Source organism: Astyanax mexicanus, chromosome 1, assembly GCF_023375975.1.
Source record: "Astyanax mexicanus isolate ESR-SI-001 chromosome 1, AstMex3_surface, whole genome shotgun sequence".
Taxonomy (NCBI): domain Eukaryota; kingdom Metazoa; phylum Chordata; class Actinopteri; order Characiformes; family Acestrorhamphidae; genus Astyanax; species Astyanax mexicanus.
Window position 1 is genome coordinate 23467801 of NC_064408.1, and position 21177 is coordinate 23488977.

A 21177-nucleotide genomic window follows, 5' to 3' on the forward strand; every position below is an offset into this window, starting at 1 on the left:
GGTTCTATAAAAATATAGCTCATTATTGTTTATACGATTGTCATTGCCATTTTGATTTATTAAAATAGTGTTTACCAATGTTAATGCCATTTTTATTATTTTAAAAATATAGTCTAGGACAATACATGTTAATAAGTTTAAATATATTTAGTCTAGGACTAAATTTACTGAAATTTATCCCCCAGGAAACAAATTCTTTGGTTTAAACCGAAACCAAATATGAACACGAATTGCATGTATGGCAATAGCAATATATAAAACAATTAATAGAAATATATAAAAAAAGAACGGCATAAACAATAAATATATAAATATATTTTTATAGAAAACAAAATGCACTTACAATAGTAAAATATCCAAATATATTTTATAGAATAAAAAACTAAATAAAATGGCAATAATAAAGAATAGACAATAAAAATGCCATTAACAATGATAAAAACAATGAATATAAATATATTTATAAAATAACAAATTACAATAACAATGGTGAAACATCTAAATATATGGCAGTAATAATGAATAAAAATGTATTTTATAAATAAGAAGAACGCCATTAACAATGGTAAACACTATTTGATGAAATAAAAATACCAATGACAAGCGTAAAAAGAATAACGAGAGATATATTTTGATAGAATAAAAATAATGAAAACAATAAATATTAAGTCATTTTTATAGAATAAAATAATAACAACAGCGATGGTATAAACAATAAATATAAATACATTTTATAGAATAAAAATGGCAAAAACAATGGTAACAACAAAAATAAACTGCAAAATGTTAATTTATTACATACAAATGGCAATAATAATGTTTATTTATTTGAACCTATTCTTCTCTGTTGACACTGCCAACCCTGCGTTTAGAGACCAGTCTCTCGTAAATCATTAAAAAGTACATCAGTTAGTGGACTTTCTCACTGGCCACAAGCATCAGCCTCGCTAAACTGAGCGAGGGCCGTTAGCTGGATGAGAATAAAGATGGCTTGAATTGTGAATCCAATGAATCGTTATGTTCTATTCAGAGTCAAGGAATCGGTTCGGTTAACTGAATCAAAGCTCCCATCACTAGAGAACAGGCGTGAGAGAGTCGCGGTTGCTGCGCTGCCGGTTAGTCAGGAATGCGGCTCATCACTCCACCGCGCGGCCACAAGCGGCACGACAGCCCTCGTTTCATCAAGCGCTGTTACTCCACACCTCTTTTTCGTCTAATATCGTTCCCAGCATCGTGATTGGCTCTGAAAGGTCCTACTTATGTTTAGAGGGCCTATTGGAGAACAACGCGGGATGCTAACAGCCAATCTGAGCGCGGGGAGGCGGGGATTGACAGAATACAGGTGTGGTAAAAAACTAACGTGTTCACCAAGATTCATACCAAGAAATATGCACAATGACTCAAGGATTTAACCAAGAAACATTAACTATCCAGTTCTTTCAGCCCAATTATATTATTATTATTTATAATAATATCAGTTATGTGTATTAGTCTATATATATATATATATATATATATATATATATATATATATATATATATATATATATATATATATATATATATATATATATATATATATATATTAGTCTATTAGTCTATATATAGTCTTCAGTTATACATTTTTTTATGGTAATACAAAACAGGTTATAAACACAGCGTGGCTACACTCATACCTGCTTGCAGTTTTATTATAAAATGTTTTTAAATTATTAATTTATAAATCAAACAATACAAATCATATTAACTAATATATTAATTAGCATGCACTAAAGCCCTTTTTTAAATTGTTAATGTATAAATAAAACAGTACATATTATATTAACAAATATATTAATTAACATGCACCAAAGCCCTTGCCGTTTTCTCAACTATATGACTGCTGTTAAAGACAACAGTTTTATGAATGAATTGAAAAGTATAGTGAATGTCAGACGTTATGGTTTGTATGTGGCGCCACCGTGTGGAAAAAAAATCCATTTGTACGATTAAATGGATAGTCTGTAAGTTTTGGGATTTTGGGGACTTAAGGACCTCTCTGGTGAGAGAGACAAAACAGGACACCCATACTCACCATACTTGTGCTGGATGCACAGACGTAATTTGGTCCCACCTTTAATCCATCTGCACACGCACACAAACAAACACACACACACACACACATTGTAGACAATGTGTCTAACTGTAGATTAATGGATACACAGGTCCTTACAAACATCTATGTGGCAATGATCACTTTACAAGCCTCATTTATAAATTCGGATTTATGTTCTGCTCAGTTCAGATGTGGCTATCTTGTTCATATTCATAAATCTATCTGTAATGTGAACAAATCTCCCCGAAACAGCAACTTCACAGTAGAGAGATAAAATATAATTAAACTTTATTGTGAATCAGTTCAACTCAATCAATTCAAGTTATTTTCAGAGGATTTTTATTTTTCCATTAATCAAGAAAATTTTAAACAATGTAAGGGACAGTTTGTGTTTAAATTAGACTAAAAATTTTCACATTTTTAGTCTACTAGTTTTCACATATTGTGTGTGCCTAGAAACAAGGTTTAAATGGTAACACTTTACAATAAGGGTACAGTAATTATGAACAGTACTTCTGACAGAAAGTCTTAACCAAGTAAGCCCAAGCCCACCAGCCCAACGAAGGTTCAGTATCCCTTACATTTTAAGACAGGTTTACAAAAAATCTAAAATAACCACATGTGAACCACTTACACATTACAATTAGATTATCAGAATCTGATAGGTCTACCTTTGTTGACACTGAAATGTTGTGGACATTCCTACATATGTCATTCTTCTAATACAGCCAAATGAAAATCCCTTTTCTAGAATATTTAGAAAAAAAGTAAAGATTTAATGTATTTTTTGGCAGGAATGCACTCTTTTATATGATATATTTTTTTTATTAGTTAATGGTTTTAAAATTGAACAAAGGGTGCACAAATTCTGCAAAATGACTTTTGGTGACCTAAAAATAGTATCATGAGCTTTAACAAAAAGGACACGGACCAGATATATTCCATCAGTAAAAATTAGTCCTAAGGGGCTTACACAATTAATAATCTTTAATTAATTCTTCTTTCTTTTGATCACTCCACCCCTGATCAGTTCAGTTCATTTCAGTCCTCTCCACATTTCTAGTTAAGCTGAGTCACAAGCTGTAATTTTTTACATTTTTTAAAAGGTTTAATCTGTGTGTTTTGTTTCAGAAGAGTATTTTTAACCAGCTATCAGAAACAATCTCATCACAGTTTACATGGTTAGCTCTGTTACTTTTCTTTTAGAAAAATCTCCATATATCCTCACTGACCCTCCTCTGCACTCCGCAAAACCTGATTGGCTGTTTCTTCTGAAAGGCGGGACTTTCTCCTTGATTCGGCACCACGATTGGTTAAGAGACACAGAGCAGTCAGTACCCTGTCTCCTCAATAAAAAAGTTTTTAAAATTTTATCATAAAAAGGGACATTTACAGGAAAATACTAATACGGGAGAAGGCGGGAAAGAGGAATAAAATACGGTAATTTCCCGGCCTAAACGGGAGACTTGACAGGTATGAATTACTGACCTTAAATTGTGACCATTTTTGTAAAGTGTTACTGATTAAAGGAACCAAAGACGCAAACCGCAAAAGGGGGCCTGAATAAATCACACTTTTTATAGCGAGCTTGAACACAGTCATAATCTGTGATAAGTTCATATATCTGTTGTTAAAAGCGTTATGCTGAATTATTATATTGTTACTGTTTTATTCAGTTACTGTTCTTTGATTATGTTGTTTTATTGTAGGTAAAAAGTACTTTAGGTAAATAAAGGTGGTAGGTATAATGGGGTTTGCTGGAGGTTACACACTAGAGGTCGCTGTTGCACCACAGTGTAAGTACAGCTCAGAGAGAGTGAGATATACAGTGCCACTAGTACACCCAGGTCCCAACAGCATGTTGCACTGGAGGAATGCATCTTGATTTATAGACAATTTTGCCTGACTAACTTCCACACATCTGGACACCAATTTAATATATATTAGATTATTCCTTTGTAGAATTAAAACAAAAGACCCTAAAAAATAACATAAATGGATGTTTGCATAAATCACAAAGTGAAACAAGGCAAAAACACACTGAAAAAATATGCCACACCTTACTTTCAACTGGTTTATTTGCTATTGAACATCAGCATTTCTTGTACAACATCCTGCATGTCAGTGTATATTGCATATACAGTATGTAAGAAACCAAAGTCCTATTACAAGCTTGTATATGGCACCATCTTGTGGTCATATGAAACAATAAAAAGCTGCACGTTAGTTATATAAACAACACACCACAACACACCGTTCCTTGAGTACCAAATCAATGTATTCTGGCAACATATGAATAGTCCAAAATACGTTTCCCAAATACGCACATTGCTTCCTTACAGCATCAAAAAATATTGTTCTCTCTGCAGATCTTAACACCCCATGATTCACTAGAAACAGGTTTATTGTCAAAAAACTTCCATACTTTTCTGGTGCAGTTTTGTTACTACAATAAAAACAATATTTTATCAGATCACAGAATATGGCAAATATATTTTACATTCTTCAAAAAGGAACTGAAATAAAAAACGAACTAAAGAGGAGACAGAGGGGCTGGATTCCTCTTCTCTCTGTCTATATTTGATAAAATCCCTCAGAGTTTTCAGCCTAATCCCAGTCTGTCAGATCTGTGGTGTTTACCATACAGCATAATAAAGTGCATTAGTTTGTTAATTTGCTCATTTTACTTTATACCCAAATGCGCTTTCCTTTGTCATATGTGAGAAAGATGTGCCAATTCTGTAGTGGTAAAAACTGTGAACAGTAAAACACACTAATTATATGTGTACTATGACATATTCAATTCCAATATGAGCCAGTAGTGTGGTATTAAAATCTAATAAGCATCCACATAACTAATACATATTTGCGGCAACTCGAATTTAGATCAGAATTAATGTTTACGTCAAGGGAGAGGAAAAATGTCTGGGAGTAGATGGAAAAAAGGAAAACAGAAGTGAGGGAAGTTTTTAGTGGCGAAATAGTGAGGTAAAAAATATACTTGGGGTGATTGCTTTGTTTCAAAAATATAAGAGGAACTGTGTTGAACCTCTCTGTACTTCTAATGAAATAGCAGGACATGGATTCAGCATCTAAGGAAAATAAAAAGCCAAATTTAAAGCCAAACATTTAAACCAAAGCATCTGTCTGTAGCTGACTAATGCATGCTTTTACAGTGAGCTGGAATGCTATTTTTGTTTGTGATAAGTCCAAATGGAAATGATGAAACTGAAACTTATTGTGGAGCGCTGCTTGTTTTGTACATGAGCGTCAGTTACACAGATTAAACTGTTCAGACAAACGTCAGATATGAGTAACATTTAAAAGATAGTGTGAATAGCCTAAAATATACATTACATTTGTTGAGGAAAACAGATTTTGGACACTTTCACCTGCTGTGTGTATGTAGTTTTTCAGAGGGAAGTGTAGTATTAAGTTTTCTACTCGTAATCACAAGATCGTACATCTTAAGTGTATTTACACCTGGCTTTACATGCAAACAACTAAAATCAGAACATGATCTAATCAGCAAAATCACATGCTAATACCAGCTTTGAATTTCTATCTTACTGTATTCAGTTTTAATAAACTTTGATAACACAGTCCCTCATGTTGGTCTTATTCTATGCAGGGTTTGTACGGTCATAAAAAACCTGGAAAAGTCATGGAATTTGAACATAGCAATTTCCAGGCCTACATAAGTTTTGGAAAAATTAAAATATCCAGAAAATGGAAATTTGAAAGTTTGTTTCCCATTATTGACTGAGAAAAGCTGTTTTGGTTTGGGTAAATCAATCATGTGTGTACGCATTAGATAGCTGGCCGTGACTGGAGTTTCGGCTGCACTATAACTGTAAATTCACTCAGTGAGAGAAAAATACTGATTTAATGCTGTCTGTAGAAAAATGTCATATTGCAATTTGTTTATTATTATTAATTTTAGGAACGATATAGGCCTACTATAAGCAGTTTTGACATGGATTTTCTTGGATTTTCTTTGTCATGGAAATTCTTGGAAATGTATAGGTTAAAAATGTTATGAACCCCGTCTATGATGAGCATTTCTTTATTTAGTTAAACATTAATTTACTGATTCAATCATTCACAGTATTCAGTACATGTCTATTGACTTCTCAGTGAGTTTTAGGTCAGTGGGCTTTCTGTTGTTTTCTAAATTCAGATAAATGCTTTGAAATAATTGTCTGTGGCAAGCACAGGGGTTGGACAATGAAACTGAAACACCTGGTCTTAGACCACAATAATTTATTGTCTCGACGGACAGTTCTGGTGGAAACAGGAGAGTTGAATTCTGCCGTGATTTGGGAAGCCGTGGTTTTATGTTTTTTGGACAAAATCCGGGTTAGAACCTGAACATCCCTTTCAGACAGCTTCCTCTTGCGTCCACAGTTAATCCTGTTGGATGTGGTTGGTCCTTCTTGGTGTTATGCTTAAATTACCCTGGATACCGTGGCTCTTGATACATCACAAAGACTTTCTGTCTTAGTCACAGATGCTCCAGCAAGACGTGCACCAACAATTTGTCCTCTTTTGAACTCTGGTATGTCACCCATAATGTTGTGTGCATTGCAATATTCTAAGCAAAACTGTGCTCTTACCCTGCTAATTGAACCTTCACACTCTGCTCTTACTGGTGCAATGTGCAATTAATGAAGATCGACCACCAGGCTGCTCCAATTTAGCCATGAAACCTCCCACATTAAAATAACAGGTGTTTCAATTTCATTGTCTAACCCCTGTAGTTGTGCTGTGGCAGACTAGAGATTAGGCTAAAAAGAAATATTCCTTATGATTTCAGTTTGGGTAACTTTCCTCTGTCATACTCTTTTAATATTTCCTACAATTCTCTTTCCTTTTACTTTCTTCTGTGCTGTCATCTCCTCACTCTCCTCCTCTAGTGGCCCCGCTGTGGACACTCTTTGGGCAGGTTGTGGACGATGTCTGTCAGGCTGTCCCTCTCCTCCCTGATGTCCTGCACGCTTTGCTCTATCTGCAGTAGTTGTTTCTGTTGGGCCTCTGCAGCACCGCGCAGCTTCTGGATCTTTCCATTCAAGGCTGGGCTCTCCACGCTGGCACGGAGAACCAGCAGGCGGGCGGCCGTTTCATTCAGCACACGGTCATACTTTTCCACAGCTGCATTTGCTTCTGCAAAATATATTAGATGAGTCATTTACTACTTCTACTACTGCTTCTACTACTACTACTACTACTACTAATAATAATAATAAATGAGAGGATGAAAAAAATACAAAAAACAGGTGAGTATGCATCAGCATGTTTATAGATTACCGCTTGGGGACCTGCACTGAAGAAGTACAAGCATTTTGTTCATTGTCAGGTGAATTAATCTCATGGACAAAAATGAATGGGAGTAAATTGGAGGAACAACAGATGCAAAAACTAAAAATAGATGAGTGTGGTTCAGTATGTCTGTGGAGTGGATTAATGTATGAGGGCCTGCCTTGAAGGAGAACATGCAGTTTGGTGGATGCCAGAAAAAAAAAGGAGAATTTTATTTCCTACTGAATGAATGGGAATAACAAGGAATGGAAATAAAATTACAAATAAATGAGAGATAGTGAGTGAACTGGTTCTCTGGATTGTGACCTGAGATTATATTTATGAGGTATATTCGAAATGGTATGTATTGGTCGAGCAGTAGAACAGTAAATGGGCATGCATTTTTGCACCACATTCATTCTTAATGGAAAAAAATAATTGTCAGATCAAAAATCTACACATGTACACAAACACACCTCACACAATCAGAACAAACAATGTGTCTGATAGGCTTTAGACTACAGGATGTTAAATTAAATGTATCTGCAAAAAATAAGAGTTTAAAAGAAGTTTAATATCAAGAATTTATGACACTTTCAAAAAGCACCAACATTAATTTAATATTTTAGTAATTTTATTGTTTATTACTAATGAATAATGATTAAATGAATGAATGATTGATAAATGATTTAACATTACTCAGTGTTTTCAGTATTCAACATTACTCTGTAATTTTATCATTCACCATCACTGACTAATTTCAGTATTTGACATTACCTATTAATTCAGGATTTAACATTACTAAGAGGTTTAAGCATTCAAAAGTCATTACTTTTGTGTTTGACTATGCTCAGTAAATACAGAAATCCACATTACTGAGTAATTTCTGTATTTGATACTGATATTGATCAGTATTTAAAATTACTTTGCAGTTACAGCATTTCACATTTCTCAGTAATTTCAGCACTCAACATTTCTCAGCAATTTTAGTAAAGAATATTATTCAGAAATGTCTGTATTGCTCATTTATAAGTAATATAGGATTCAGCATTACCCATTACTTATAAATTCCTTGATTCTTCATTACTCAGTCATTTAAGTATTCAGTATTACCCTGTAATTGTAATATTTAATATTACTTATTCTTTCTGTTTTCAGCTTTATTCTTTTGTCTTCTGAGTATACCACTAGATCTAATTTGTAACACAGTGACAGACTAAAAAAATGTGAGAATTATACAAGGAAAGAACAGAATGACAAGACTAGAAAAAAACAAGACAGGGAACGAAAGGCAAAGCAAGAACCCATTAGTTTGGGACAGGAAAGGACAGGAATGCACAGGAAAAAATGAGAGAAAAACAGACGAATGAAAAGAAAGGACAGGACGAGAAAGGACAAGATGAAAGATAAAAAATGACAGGATGGAAGATAGGGTTCTGTGTGTACCTATCTGCCTGAGCAGCTCCGCCAGTGTGTGTGTAAAAGCCTCCAACTGGATCTTAGCTGACTCCATGCTGTCCTTCACTGTCTCTAACGAAACATCAGCCTGTAGAACAGAGATAAGGAGAGCATGTGCAAAAACACACAGAGCAAAGAGTGTTAAAAAGATCAATCCATTAGCCTCTCACTTTAATCAAGAGCATATCACTGAAAAGATCAGCTCAGGGCAGTTCAGCGTTACTTTAAGTTAATCAAATGAGTAACTTCTACACTGGCAGGTGAGTATCACAGAAGAGGCATGCTGATTATCTTCTGTACCGACACACACTGCATAAGAGATGTACAAATTAGCATTATCCCTCAGAAAATAATAATTAAAAGGTTTTCTGAGCAGTAGTTGTTCATTAAAACATTATTAAGACAATAACAAGCTGATTTTCAGTTCGTTTTAGTATTCCACATTACTCAGTAATTTCATTCCTCAGTATTACTTAGTAATGTTAGTATTACTCAGTAATTTCATTACTCAATATTATTCAGTATATTTAGTATTCAGTACAGTCATCATTTAATATTACAAAGCTGATTTCGTATCTTTCAGAATTCATCATTATTTATTACTTTTAGTAATTAACATTTTATTTAGCAGTTTTTTTACCTTGACATTATTTATCAAATTCATAATTTTACATTACTCAACAATACCTTCGACCTGGTGTGCAGTTAATATAGTGTTTTTTATTTTATTATAATTTTTTTATATAATTTTATTTCAGATTTTTCCCCATTTGCTCCCAATTTTGGCTATCCAATTGTCCCACACCTTTGTGCTTCCCCATCACCCGTGGCACCTGCTGCTGATGAATCGTTGCCTGAGCAGCTAGTGCGCTCGGAGGAAAGCACAGCGGCTAGGTTCCGATACATCTGCTCACAGACACTTCGTGCCGCCTGGCGCCACCTTTAAGCGTGATGGGGAGATAGTGCCATCTACCCACCCGGAGGGAGCAGGGCCAATTGTGCTCCCTCTGAACCCAGGCAGCTTGATGGCAAGGCTGCATGAGCAGGGGTTCGAACCTGCGACCTCCTGCTCATGGTGGCGGCGCATTAGACCGCTGGACCACTCAGCGCCCCCTTTTTTTAGTTAATTTATAAAACATATGCTTATAGTTTTCAATAAGTATAATATATATTTCCTTATTAAATATTATGTAATTATTTACATGCACCTATTGTCACCCCTTCTCTGAAGGTTTAGAAGGGCCTCACTGCACATCACTGCATTCAACAATACTGAAGGTTTAGAAATTGTTTTTTGACATTACTCAGTAATTTTATAATTCAACATTACTTAATGATTTCAGAATTTCAGAAAATTTAGCAACTTTAGTTCTCTGTTCCTTCCTTATTAAAACCTTCCTTTTTCATTAGGTTTTAGTATTTAGCATGATTCAGTAATTTCAGTATTCCACAGTATTCCCCAGTTATTTTGTAGTTCAACATAACTTACACAAAGTGTCACAATCCAGTGTTACTAAGGAGGTCCAGACACAATTACTCACCAGCTCAGATGGTGAAACCTACACAGACTGCTTACCTCATCCTTGCTCATGTTCGCCTGCACCTGTGCCGCTGTGCTCTCCTGCTCAGCTAGCTGCTGCACAGCTGCATGCACAGCTGACTTCAGCTGCGCAGATGCCCTTCTCGCCTGCTTTCCCCGCGAAACAGACGCCTTGGCATCCTGCCAGAGACAGTTGGCAAAGACTGAGGATTAGCATTTGCATTCTTCTGCAACAACCTCATTTCAGTGTTTCCTAAAATATTCCAGACTAACAATGTAAAAGTTGACTTTTCTTCCATTCCAGAGTAAAGGTGCGCGTTTGAAAGCATGTTTTTATTAAAAGTGCTGCTCCTCAGTGGAACAGTCATATGTTTCTGAACTCACCTTCGCCACAGCATTGGCTGTGTTCTCAGCCTGTGCAGCTGTGTCGATAGCTAGCGTAGCATTCTCCAGAATGGGCTTCAGAGCTCTTTCAGCATGTCTCACTTTCTTCTTCACTTCTGTCAGGATCTTCTCCTCCATGATGCTCTCTCGCTTTAGAGCTGCCTTGGTCTGAATCTGGAGGACCGGCCAGTCCTGGTGTATGCCTTTCACAGAAGAGAGAGTTACAGACTGTGAAATTCCATGCTGTTCTATGTTATTCTACCAGGCAAGAGAAATGTGTACATAATAAATCAGTGTTAAGCAGTGGCAGCAGACCCATACTGGCGGACAAAAAAAATATGTATTCTGCGTATTCATCACTGGTTTTCTGCATACATAAATGTTTACAGGTTACATTATGTTTAGGGTTTGAAATAAAAATATGTAACTGTAAAGGCAACTTAAACAAGAGGTTAAACATAAAATGGGCTTAAGCAATTCTGTCTTCTATATTTTAGTTTGTTAAAAAATTACTTTAAATTTCAAATGTATTATATATGACACAAAGTAGATGCATATATCAATGGTTGGAGCATTAGGTTAGGTTTGATACTCGGGTGTGGTAAACTGCCAGTGTTTGGCTCTTTATGAAGGCCCTGTTGCTGTAGTTTGACGTGCACCTCCCTGGAAATGTAACTACACATTGCACAACGCAGAAACAACGCAGCTTTGATTGGTCCACCAGGCGTCGCTGTCCCGCCCACACATTCCTGCCTTTGTGGTTTTAACTGCAGAGCGATGCAGAGTCACTGATACACACAAACATAAAAATGCGCTCTGATATGCGTAAGCTATAACATAGGTTCTATGCAGAAGTATAAACTGGCCTTTAATGTGTGCATTTTCAAGAGTGTGTATGGATATGTTAAAGGCACACTAGTAGGATTTCCTTGATTATTGAACTTTATTATTATTATTGAGTGTTAAAATGTTATTAAAACAACCAGAGTGTAAATATGTGATATGTAAGTTGAGTTAAAGTGTTTGTTTTAACTGCTAAAGCTGCAGGCTAGCAGGCGGAAGCTAGCAGCGATTAGCATTTGAGATTAGCCTTAGCGATCGGGTTAAATGTGTAAATATATCATGTTAAGTGTAAAATATGGCTGTTTGTATGCTTAGCTAACAGTAAATTGCCTGAAATATACATTTTAGTCTGGAGCTTTTTTACTGATACTGTGTTTTTGTTTTAATATTATTTCATGCTGTGCTTGTTTCGTGGTGAGGGCTAACAGTGCTACTCTGTAAACACTCAGTTTTATCAGTTGTAGACACAGAGGAAATGTCTTGTTTCAGTTGTGATTAAAATAAAGTAAATATTTCATGTTAAAAGAGACAAATCGATGATGGTTGTAATTATTTTTGTGTGCTTTTTACTTTCTGATGGAGAAAGTAGCTTACATGCAGGTGGATTTTCCACTATATATGTAGTACATAACTGTCTACTGTATATATGTAAAAAAAAAAAAAATATATATATATATATATATATATATATATATATATATAAAATCCACAATGTTTTTTTGGAAAAAAGTGCCAGGAGATGGAGGGGGAGTGTTGTTTACTCCCCTTGTTCTACAGGTTAAAAATGACCCGCCCTACCAAAGCCCCAAAATAAAGCAGCTTAACTGAATTTTGAATCCTCCAAATTAGTTTTCTCCAGGATTTTTTTTTTTTTTGTTCGGATGGCTGGTGTGATGAACAGGAGAAAGGTGGATGGGGTGACGTGCTGGACATGGGCAGCTGAATACACTGTTGGCTCTGGAGTCATCCATATGATGTTTAATGCTGTGTGTATTAGAGAGAGTTTGTGTGGCCTTTATACTTTTTTCTAGTGTTTAAATGCTTTAAAAATTCTTAGTTTAAAAATGACCCATAAGACAATCTTTGTACCCTAGTGGTGTACAGTCCACATGGAAAATTAAACATACACGAAGAATCACTTTTTTAAATGATGGAGTGCCTTTAGAAAAAAGTCATAAAATTTCAGGTTGAAAAAAGATATTTTAAAAAGGTGTTTTTTCTACAGCTAAACATAGGAGTGGGTCACTTTTGACCCGCAAGACAACACAAGGGTTAATAGAGAACAAATAAATGAATGTGTGTGAAAACAAACCAGCGTTAATGAGCTCCTGCCCAAAGCGAGCCCAAAATCTGTCCTGGGTGCGGACTCTTTTATTTGGGACACTTGAGAAAATGCCTTTTGTCTTTTGTTTGCTCAAAAGGGGTCAAAATAACACTGATAAAAAAAAAAAAATCTTTAAAAGTTTGACAGTTCAAGTTTAAAATCCTGTTTTGGAGTTAGTTGCATGGAACATGTATATTCAGAACAGAAATATATTATGCATATATTGCATATATTTTGCTTTTGGAAATTAGTAATACGCAAATTAGAATAGCTCTTTATAGATTATAGATTTACCTTCTATATTTTTGTGTAGTGAAAAGGCCTCCGACTCTGTCTTCTTGCCTCGTATAACTGAAGAAAGAGCTGCTTCTTTAAGTCCCTGGGTAAGGGCTGTCAGCTGCAGAGGCAGAGGAGACAAAATGTCATTGTTACAAAGACAAAGCAATGCGTATAAGTGAAATCTCTTTATTTAAGACAGATTTGGAAGGCTTCATTGTGTCATTTTTATGCATGTATTTCTGCCACTTCTATATGTTTTACAGTACTCCATATCTATTATTTTTTCTGCTTATGACAAAATAAATAGAAAAGTAGACACTAGAGAGAAAAACAATAACACGATGTGTCAGTCATGAGGCATAAATAATGTAAGCTACATTATATATTATAATATAATAAAAACAATGTATTATAACAGTCTTTTACTTGTCAGGGAATTACTATTGCTTGCAAACTGAAGCTGCTTGATTATAACATACAAAGGTAGACGTCTGTTATGACGAAGCACTGCAGTGTATATCTGTTGTTATCTGTATATAAACAGAACATTTCTGATTTGGATTAAATTAAATTATACTTTCATATATTTTAGATTCATTACACACAGCTGAAGTAGTTCAAGCCTTTTATTGTTTTAATATTAATGATTTTGGCAAAAAAGTAAAGAAAAGTTTAATTTTTTTAATTTCATTATGGAAAAGAATGAACTTTATCATAATATGCTAATTTTTTGAGAAGGACCTGTATAAAGTGCATGGGATTATAAGGCACTTTATGCAACACTAGTAAAAAACATGAATGTCGTCACTGCTGGATGGCGAAAAAAAACTTTCTTTTTAGGTTAAACAAGCGCTGGATGTTAATCTACACAGATTTCTCTCCAGATGCACCAGATTATAAGGCGCACTGACGATTTTGGGAAAAATTAAAAGGTTTTAAGTGCTCCTTATAGTGCAAAAAATACGGTATTCACTGTAATACACACCCTTTTGTGATGTGTCGCTTTAACGTATTCCTGTGTATACTCTGCATACTGAGTACCAAAGTTGTTGCAGTTAAGGCACTTAAGCCTGATGCTTCCAATTCATTTCAATGGAGAGAGACGCCACATGCTGCAGTGCATGCTGGGTTGCGTTGCGTTGAGCGCAGCCCCGCCCACCCCCCCCCCCCCCCCCCCCTTGGCAAAAAAGTCCAGCCAATCGGGGAATAGCAGGCTGCCACGCCACACACAGACGACCCTCACACACACAGAACAGGCGCCTTTCAAACACAGAAGAGAGGCTAAAAATGGGGGAATATGGATTTATAGAACTACAGATTACAGCGAGGTTCACTAAAAATGTAAAATTTTAAACTCATGATTGACTACTTCTGTTTCGGCACGGTGACCTGCATTGAAGGAAAGGTGCAAGTGGACACGCATCGTTAGAGCACTGGGTAACAAGGCTGTGGGTTTGAATACCTGGTTTGGAGGGCTGCCCTGAGCAAGGCCCTTAACCCTTACTGCTCTCCAGGTGCTGCAGAAGTGCTTGTGAGTGTCTGGGTGGAAGCAGTTGGATGGATTTTTTTGTTTGTTTTGGCTGCACTCACCTGGTGGAACTCTTGAATGGTCTTCAGGGTCTTGTTTAGTTCAGGCTTCATTTCCTCCCTGGTTTTATTTACCAGCTGCTCCTTCACCTGGATCAGGGTATCAAGCTGTGCAGTCCTGTTGGCCAGGTCCAGACTCTAAACCAGAAATCAAAGGGGTCAAAACTTATACCTTAAACAGCACACATTTCATTTATTATAACCCACACTACTTTCAGATGTACATTATTTCATAATCATAATCACAAATACGCTTTTTTCACCATACTTTTTGAAATTCAGCTTCACTGGGCTGTTGTGAGGAGGAGAATGTGGCGTTGGCCTCAGTCGTGGTGACGTTCTTGTGCAGTTCAGGTAGGCTGGCGGTGATGTTGTTTAAAATGGCCTTTGCGTCAGCGTGCTGCTCTTCTACTGACAGGTAGGCAGCTAGAGTCTCATTTGCCTGAAGTGTGAGGTTCTCCTTTAGCTCCTGCATCTCTGACAGCCTGACATTACACACACACACACACACACACACACACCGACACAATGAATCATCACTGCGTATCAAAGCTTTAACAATATCCAGCCTACGCTTTAGTTTAGTCAAATCTGGGCAATATAATATTTGTTTTTTTGTTTACTGTAATACACATTTCTGAGCATAATGTGATGATGTTTGTTTTATATTAAAAAAAAAACTGTACAACTGCAGATTTCATTACAAAAACGCTAAATGTGTTCTGTTCAACGGGATGCTGCTGCTGACTGAGTTTAATCCAGTCACACCACATGGACATAATTCAACCACTTAATTATTTACACTAATACTTCCCCAACCTCACTTACGTTCAAGTACATTTTACTCATGATTGGTATTCACATATTCACAATCTCTTTTTAGAACTATATTTGTTACAGATGCACATTTATATTTATGTTTCTATGTCACACCAGTCACTTTCATTATCAATGTCATTGCACATTGCACTTTGCTCTGTTAATTTTTTAATTATTAAATGACCATTAGCAACATCTACTGCACTGCCCTGTTTACAGATAGATCTTTACCTTGTGTAGTAAGCTTTTTATAGCCTCATATATTTTCTATTCTTCTTTGTTTTAATTTATGTTTGAATATGTTTCTTATTGTATTGTGTTGTTGCTGCTGGATGCCTAAATTTCCTTCGGGATAAATAAAGTACCTATCTGTCTATCTATCTATCTATCTATCTATCTATCTATCTATCTATCTATCTATCTATCTATTAGAGGTGTGCCAAAAAATCGATTCACATAAGAATCTTGATTCTCATTTACTACGATTCAGAATCGATTTAAAATGTCCCAAAATCGATTCTGAGGGGCGGGTTTTGGACTGATTTTGGGCTGGGTATTTTTGTTGGACCTGGCAACCCGCTTGTCCCTTCAAACCGAGGTCTTCCAGACCCACACAGAGCGTAGTAGGTGTTTGAGAATCACCGGTAAGATGGCAGAACAAGCACTATATTACCTTAGATTAACGTGTAGTTTTAATGTTTTATGGCAGAATGCTTCATAACAAGCATAAAAAAGATCGCTAGTAGTTAGTTTCAGTAACTGTTAGCTAGCTAACAAGCTAACTTTCCAGTTCCACCTTAAATAACGCTACAGGTGGCTGCGGGCTGCAGCATTTAAGGCGGAACGGAAAAATAACAATAAGCTAATCAGAGCTCATTTCAGCTCCTCATCACAGAGGAATTAAGGAATGGACAATATGAATTAATTTCTCCACCTCCTGCCCCCTTTCTGAAGAAATACAACGACCTTAAATTAACTAGTTAATCAGCAGCTGCTCCTGAACTTTAGCGCTCCACTGCTATCATCACATCAGCCCAGCAGCGTCACCTACACACCACCGCTAGTAGCCTGGTAATAAAGCAGTGTTATTTATTATTTATTTATTGTTCATTAACGTCATTGTGATATCCCAGTGATTCCTCTGTCACTGAGGACCCACATTCCTGCACATTTTATTGTTTTTGTAACACATTACTTGCTCCAGGACCAGTGTATATTATGGAGGGTTTTTTTTTCAATAAGATTCATAAGCCAGAAGCAGAAATTTTTATAATTCAAATCGTTTTGAATCAAAAATCGATTTTGAATCGAATCGTGGCCCCCAAAATCGGAATCGAATCGAATCGTGAGATAGTAATCGATTCCCACCCCTACTATCTATCTATCTATCTATCTATCTATCTATCTATCTATCTATCTATCTATCTATCTATCTATCTATCTATCTAAATATACAGCTCTGGAAAAAAATGAGAGATCACTTAAAAATTATGAGTTTCCTTGATTTTATCAAATTTAAATAAAATTATCCAAAAGCATTGTGTAAGACTGGTGGAGAAGAACATGCCAAGATGCATGAAAAATTTTGCTGCTGTTCTTCTTCAGTTGTTCACCGACGTGTGTTTCAGAACTTTTGAATCGGACAGTTCTTCGCGTCTGACACTCTGGCTGAAACTCCACCCTCTTTGACTAGGTCTGCCTAACAACAGAGCGATCTATATTCTGATTGGCTCAACGAGAGTACATTATAATATACAGCCGATGGATTGGCAAGCGTGAGAAATACCATGTGTGGCGTGTGAGCGTGTGAACTCGCTGAGGTGCGTGTGTCACACGCTCAAAGCGTGAGACTTGAGAACACTGGTTAGCAGCGCTAGCTAGCCCCAGTTAGCAGGGCTAATCAGCCGCGGTTAGCAGCATAGCCAGCTGCAGTTAACACCAATTCCCAGCCCCATTTAGCAGTGCTAACCAGACACAGTTAGCAGCGCTACCCAGACACATTTCACAGCGCTAAACAGACACAGTTAGCAGCGCTAACTAGAATTCATACATAAGGCACACTGACGATTTTTAGGTGTGCCTTATAGTGTGAAAAAATATATAATTTGGTAGTATTTCCATTCATTCAGATTTTTTAAAAACAAAGTTAAGAACAACAATAAGACTAAAACAAACAAAAAATAAATAAATAAAAAGTGTAAAAAAGTGATGTTTTTGATTGCCAGTGATGATATGAGTTATTGTAAACTGATAAAGAATAACATATATATATAATATAAGATAAACATATCTGTTCTACTGAACATTAGATTTATGATTGTTTATCTTTCCCAACACATGATGCATATTGTATAATAATTAAAACAACACTTTTTCATTGGGACCAGAAAACTGTGTCCAGACCAGATTCAACAGATTCAAATGAAGAGAACACTCATTACTTACTGCTCTGTAAGATCTTGTATATGAAGTTCTGTTGAGTTATCCTCCAGCAGACTGAGAAGCATGGAATAAGTTCTGCTGGACACATTCATTGCTTCCCCTGCTAGCTCTTCAATGCGAATGGCCATTTCTTTATGACTGTTAAAAAAAAAAGAAAAAGAAAAATCACTATAATAACAGTCATATAGGATAAAGTCCTTTTATTCTCCTGTGCTTCAATTGAGAACCCAGTGGTTGAAAGATCGGAGTGGAATCAAATTACACTTCATTCAATTTGTTGTCTAAATCTGGTTTGCTGTTGTCAAACCTGATATTAGCACTTCGTGGTCCTTTGTGAAGCCATCAGTGATAAGTGGCTTTATCTGCTTCAATATTTCAAGGTCTTGGCAGTATTGATTTTTCGACATGGTGCCGGCCACTCAAGCGAACATTAGACACAAAATGAGTGGAACATGATTGGACTATAATTGCAACTGTCCAACCTACCTCTTCACTAAAGCTTCTGATTCATTCACCAGAGCATTCCACTGGGTTGGTCCTTTCGGCAGCACAAATGGGATTACCTGAAACAGGCAGAGAAGTCAAATAGTCAATTTTCAGATTCTGTTACTGTAAAAATCAAGCACTACAAATTGTGTATTTCACTTTTTTAATTTTTACAACCTTAAATTATAAACTGTTGGGAGATGGAAAATGCAAAGAGAAATGCAGTGTTTCTTACATTTACTTGGTATCCATTTTATATTTATACCTCGTCTTATGCAGCTTTGCCTTTATAATGTCTGCAGCATGTGCTTTTGCATTACCTGACTGACTGCCCATCTTTCCTCCTCAAAATCTCAACCTTTGGTAAAACTTTTTTTTTTTTTTGTACCAAATCATGATTAGAATCATCTGTTAATATAATCTGTTTAAATTAACAGAATTATTTTAGTATTTTTTATCAACCATAAAGCTTATTTGACATGTGGTGAGGATCTGAAATTTCATTTTAACAAATTAAATGAAAATCTCAACAGGCACACTGTCGCAGTTAAATGTAAGGAAAACTGGATTTTAATGATACAGTGAACTAAAGTATTAATTATTATTGCGCTTGTGATAACTATTATTATATTAAATATTATAATAGTGTACTTGAATTACATGCAGAATAATTAAAGTGTACTTTTTCTTGTTATACTTAACATTTTCACCTGCTTAATCTGTATTTCAGGTTACTTTGAAAAAAGTATACTATATTTGGCTGTGCTCATTTTGTACTGGTGATGTACTTAATAAAAATATATGCTTAGTATTATTTTATAAAACTGTGCTTTTTTATTATAAAACTATACTTTTACCAAATGTTTTATAGAGGCATACATCTCTAATTCTGCACTTCAAAAACTGGGGACTGTGTACCTTGATAAAATGTGCTAGCAAAACATTTTTTGCAAATTTTGTGTTGCTTATAAAAATTTAAACTGTACTGATCTGATTAACATTTTATGTGTTAAAATTTACTTTAAAAGTTGACTTTAGAGGTTAAATCTTTAAATACTATAATTATAATATTGTTTATAATACTGTTAAAGACCCCACATACCCTGCATATATTCTCTTTACCCTATTTCCCTCTGGCAGGCGCTACAGATCCCTGCAAACAAAACAACTCGACACAAAAATAGCTTTTAAAAAAATAGAGTTAACATCTAAGTCAAATTTCTTGTATATGTTAAGTATACTTGGCCAATAAAACTAAAACTGAAAAAAAAAAATGTATTTAAAATTGGGAGAAATAACATATGACTAGTATATTAAATATAAATTTAGTGCAAATTCATATAATTTTAACTACAAACAAGTAGTAAGTAAGTATTAGTAAATTAGTGGTTTCAAAATGACATAACTTAAGTACAGTTTTAATTTAGCATAATTTAAGTATACCTTTTTTTTTAACAAGTGTGAACATAACATTAAATGGTATTAATGTACTGGGTCTGTGCTTCCTGTCTGTGTTAAACACACACACACACACACACACACACACACACACACATGCTCAGATGCTTACTCAATATGGAAGGACATGATCTGTGGAGACTCACCAGGCTGTTAAGATCAAGGGTCATCCTCTGAAGCCGCACCTGCGTATCAGTCACAACAACAAACGTGTCCACTACAGCTCGGCATTCATTTGCTCCCATCGCCTCCTCTCCCTGCTCGCTTCCCCCTTCCACCACAAGGCTGCAGTTCACCGCTGTGGCCAAGTTACGCAGCTGCAGCTCCAGGGTCTGTGCAGATGTTTCCAGCTGTGAGAACTGACTCATGAAGGCGTCTCGCGCTTCTGTAAAGGAAGGAGGAGAACGTGTACCCAGCCATTTATTTTGTCTCCATGGGCAAAAAGAAATTAAAAAGTGGAAAGAGTCAACATCGAAACTGTTAAACCCTACAGAGGTGTTAACAGAGTCGTTAAAGGAGCGCAGCTTTGTTTTTAAAACAGCAGGTGCTCGTGTAGGAACAGCAGGTGCACTCATAAAAGGCCCTCTGAGAGTTTGGCAGCTAATCTTAGCTTTTTGCTGCAAAAAAAAAGTGAAGTAAATAGAGAGCATGAATAGTCTCACAATCTTTCCAATGTTTGTCAACAGACAAACGTGACATGACAAAAAAATAATAATGCAACAAAAACAAACTGTTGGAAATATATAAATAATGCTTTATATGCGAAATGTAAAAATGATTATATGTAAGTGATGACTGTACAACTAAAAAGAGTTTGTAGTATCCTGTTGGGTGCCTCTAATCTGGATATAAGATAAGATATGGTTAGGCATGGAAGCATATACAAGTTCTATATGGCATAGGCCCCTTTACATCCTGCACACTAGTACGTTGTTAAAGCTGGCATCCCATAAATTATCCCATAAATGCAGATTAGCGATAAATCTTGCGACTTTTTAGGCCAAGAAAGTGTTTTAATCTGGATTATACCACAGTTAGTTCCGACCCGGCAATGTGATTGGCTGAGAGGCATTTTATGAGTGACATAGCAGCCGGAATTGCACTGCAACCAAAGCTCTTCATGTATTACTCCACCACATACAGGTAACCTAGCAAGGACAGAAG

General features: G+C 35.9%; 1 protein-coding gene across 2 annotated transcripts in view; it reads right to left on the bottom strand.

Moving 5' to 3' along the window:
* Nucleotides 1–4155: 4155 nt before the first annotated feature.
* Nucleotides 4156–21177, bottom strand: part of lamc3 (laminin, gamma 3) — a 230736-nt gene continuing 213714 nt past the window's right edge. The window contains exons 19-29 of one of the 2 annotated variants that reach the window (XR_007437948.1): nucleotides 20160–20398; nucleotides 18556–18632; nucleotides 18073–18207; nucleotides 15077–15293; nucleotides 14812–14946; nucleotides 13237–13339; nucleotides 10776–10978; nucleotides 10428–10571; nucleotides 8840–8939; nucleotides 4513–7258; nucleotides 4156–4454 (exon numbers count right to left, since the gene is read on the bottom strand). Coding sequence is in view for 1 of the 2 variants with exons in the window: in XM_007259638.4 (XP_007259700.3) it covers nucleotides 7008–7258; nucleotides 8840–8939; nucleotides 10428–10571; nucleotides 10776–10978; nucleotides 13237–13339; nucleotides 14812–14946; nucleotides 15077–15293; nucleotides 18073–18207; nucleotides 18556–18632; nucleotides 20160–20398 (1604 nt within the window). In the remaining variant the exon portion in view is untranslated. Of the gene's footprint in view, nucleotides 7259–8839; nucleotides 8940–10427; nucleotides 10572–10775; nucleotides 10979–13236; nucleotides 13340–14811; nucleotides 14947–15076; nucleotides 15294–18072; nucleotides 18208–18555; nucleotides 18633–20159; nucleotides 20399–21177 lie in introns of both variants that reach the window. The other variant, XM_007259638.4, reaches the window with a different exon arrangement.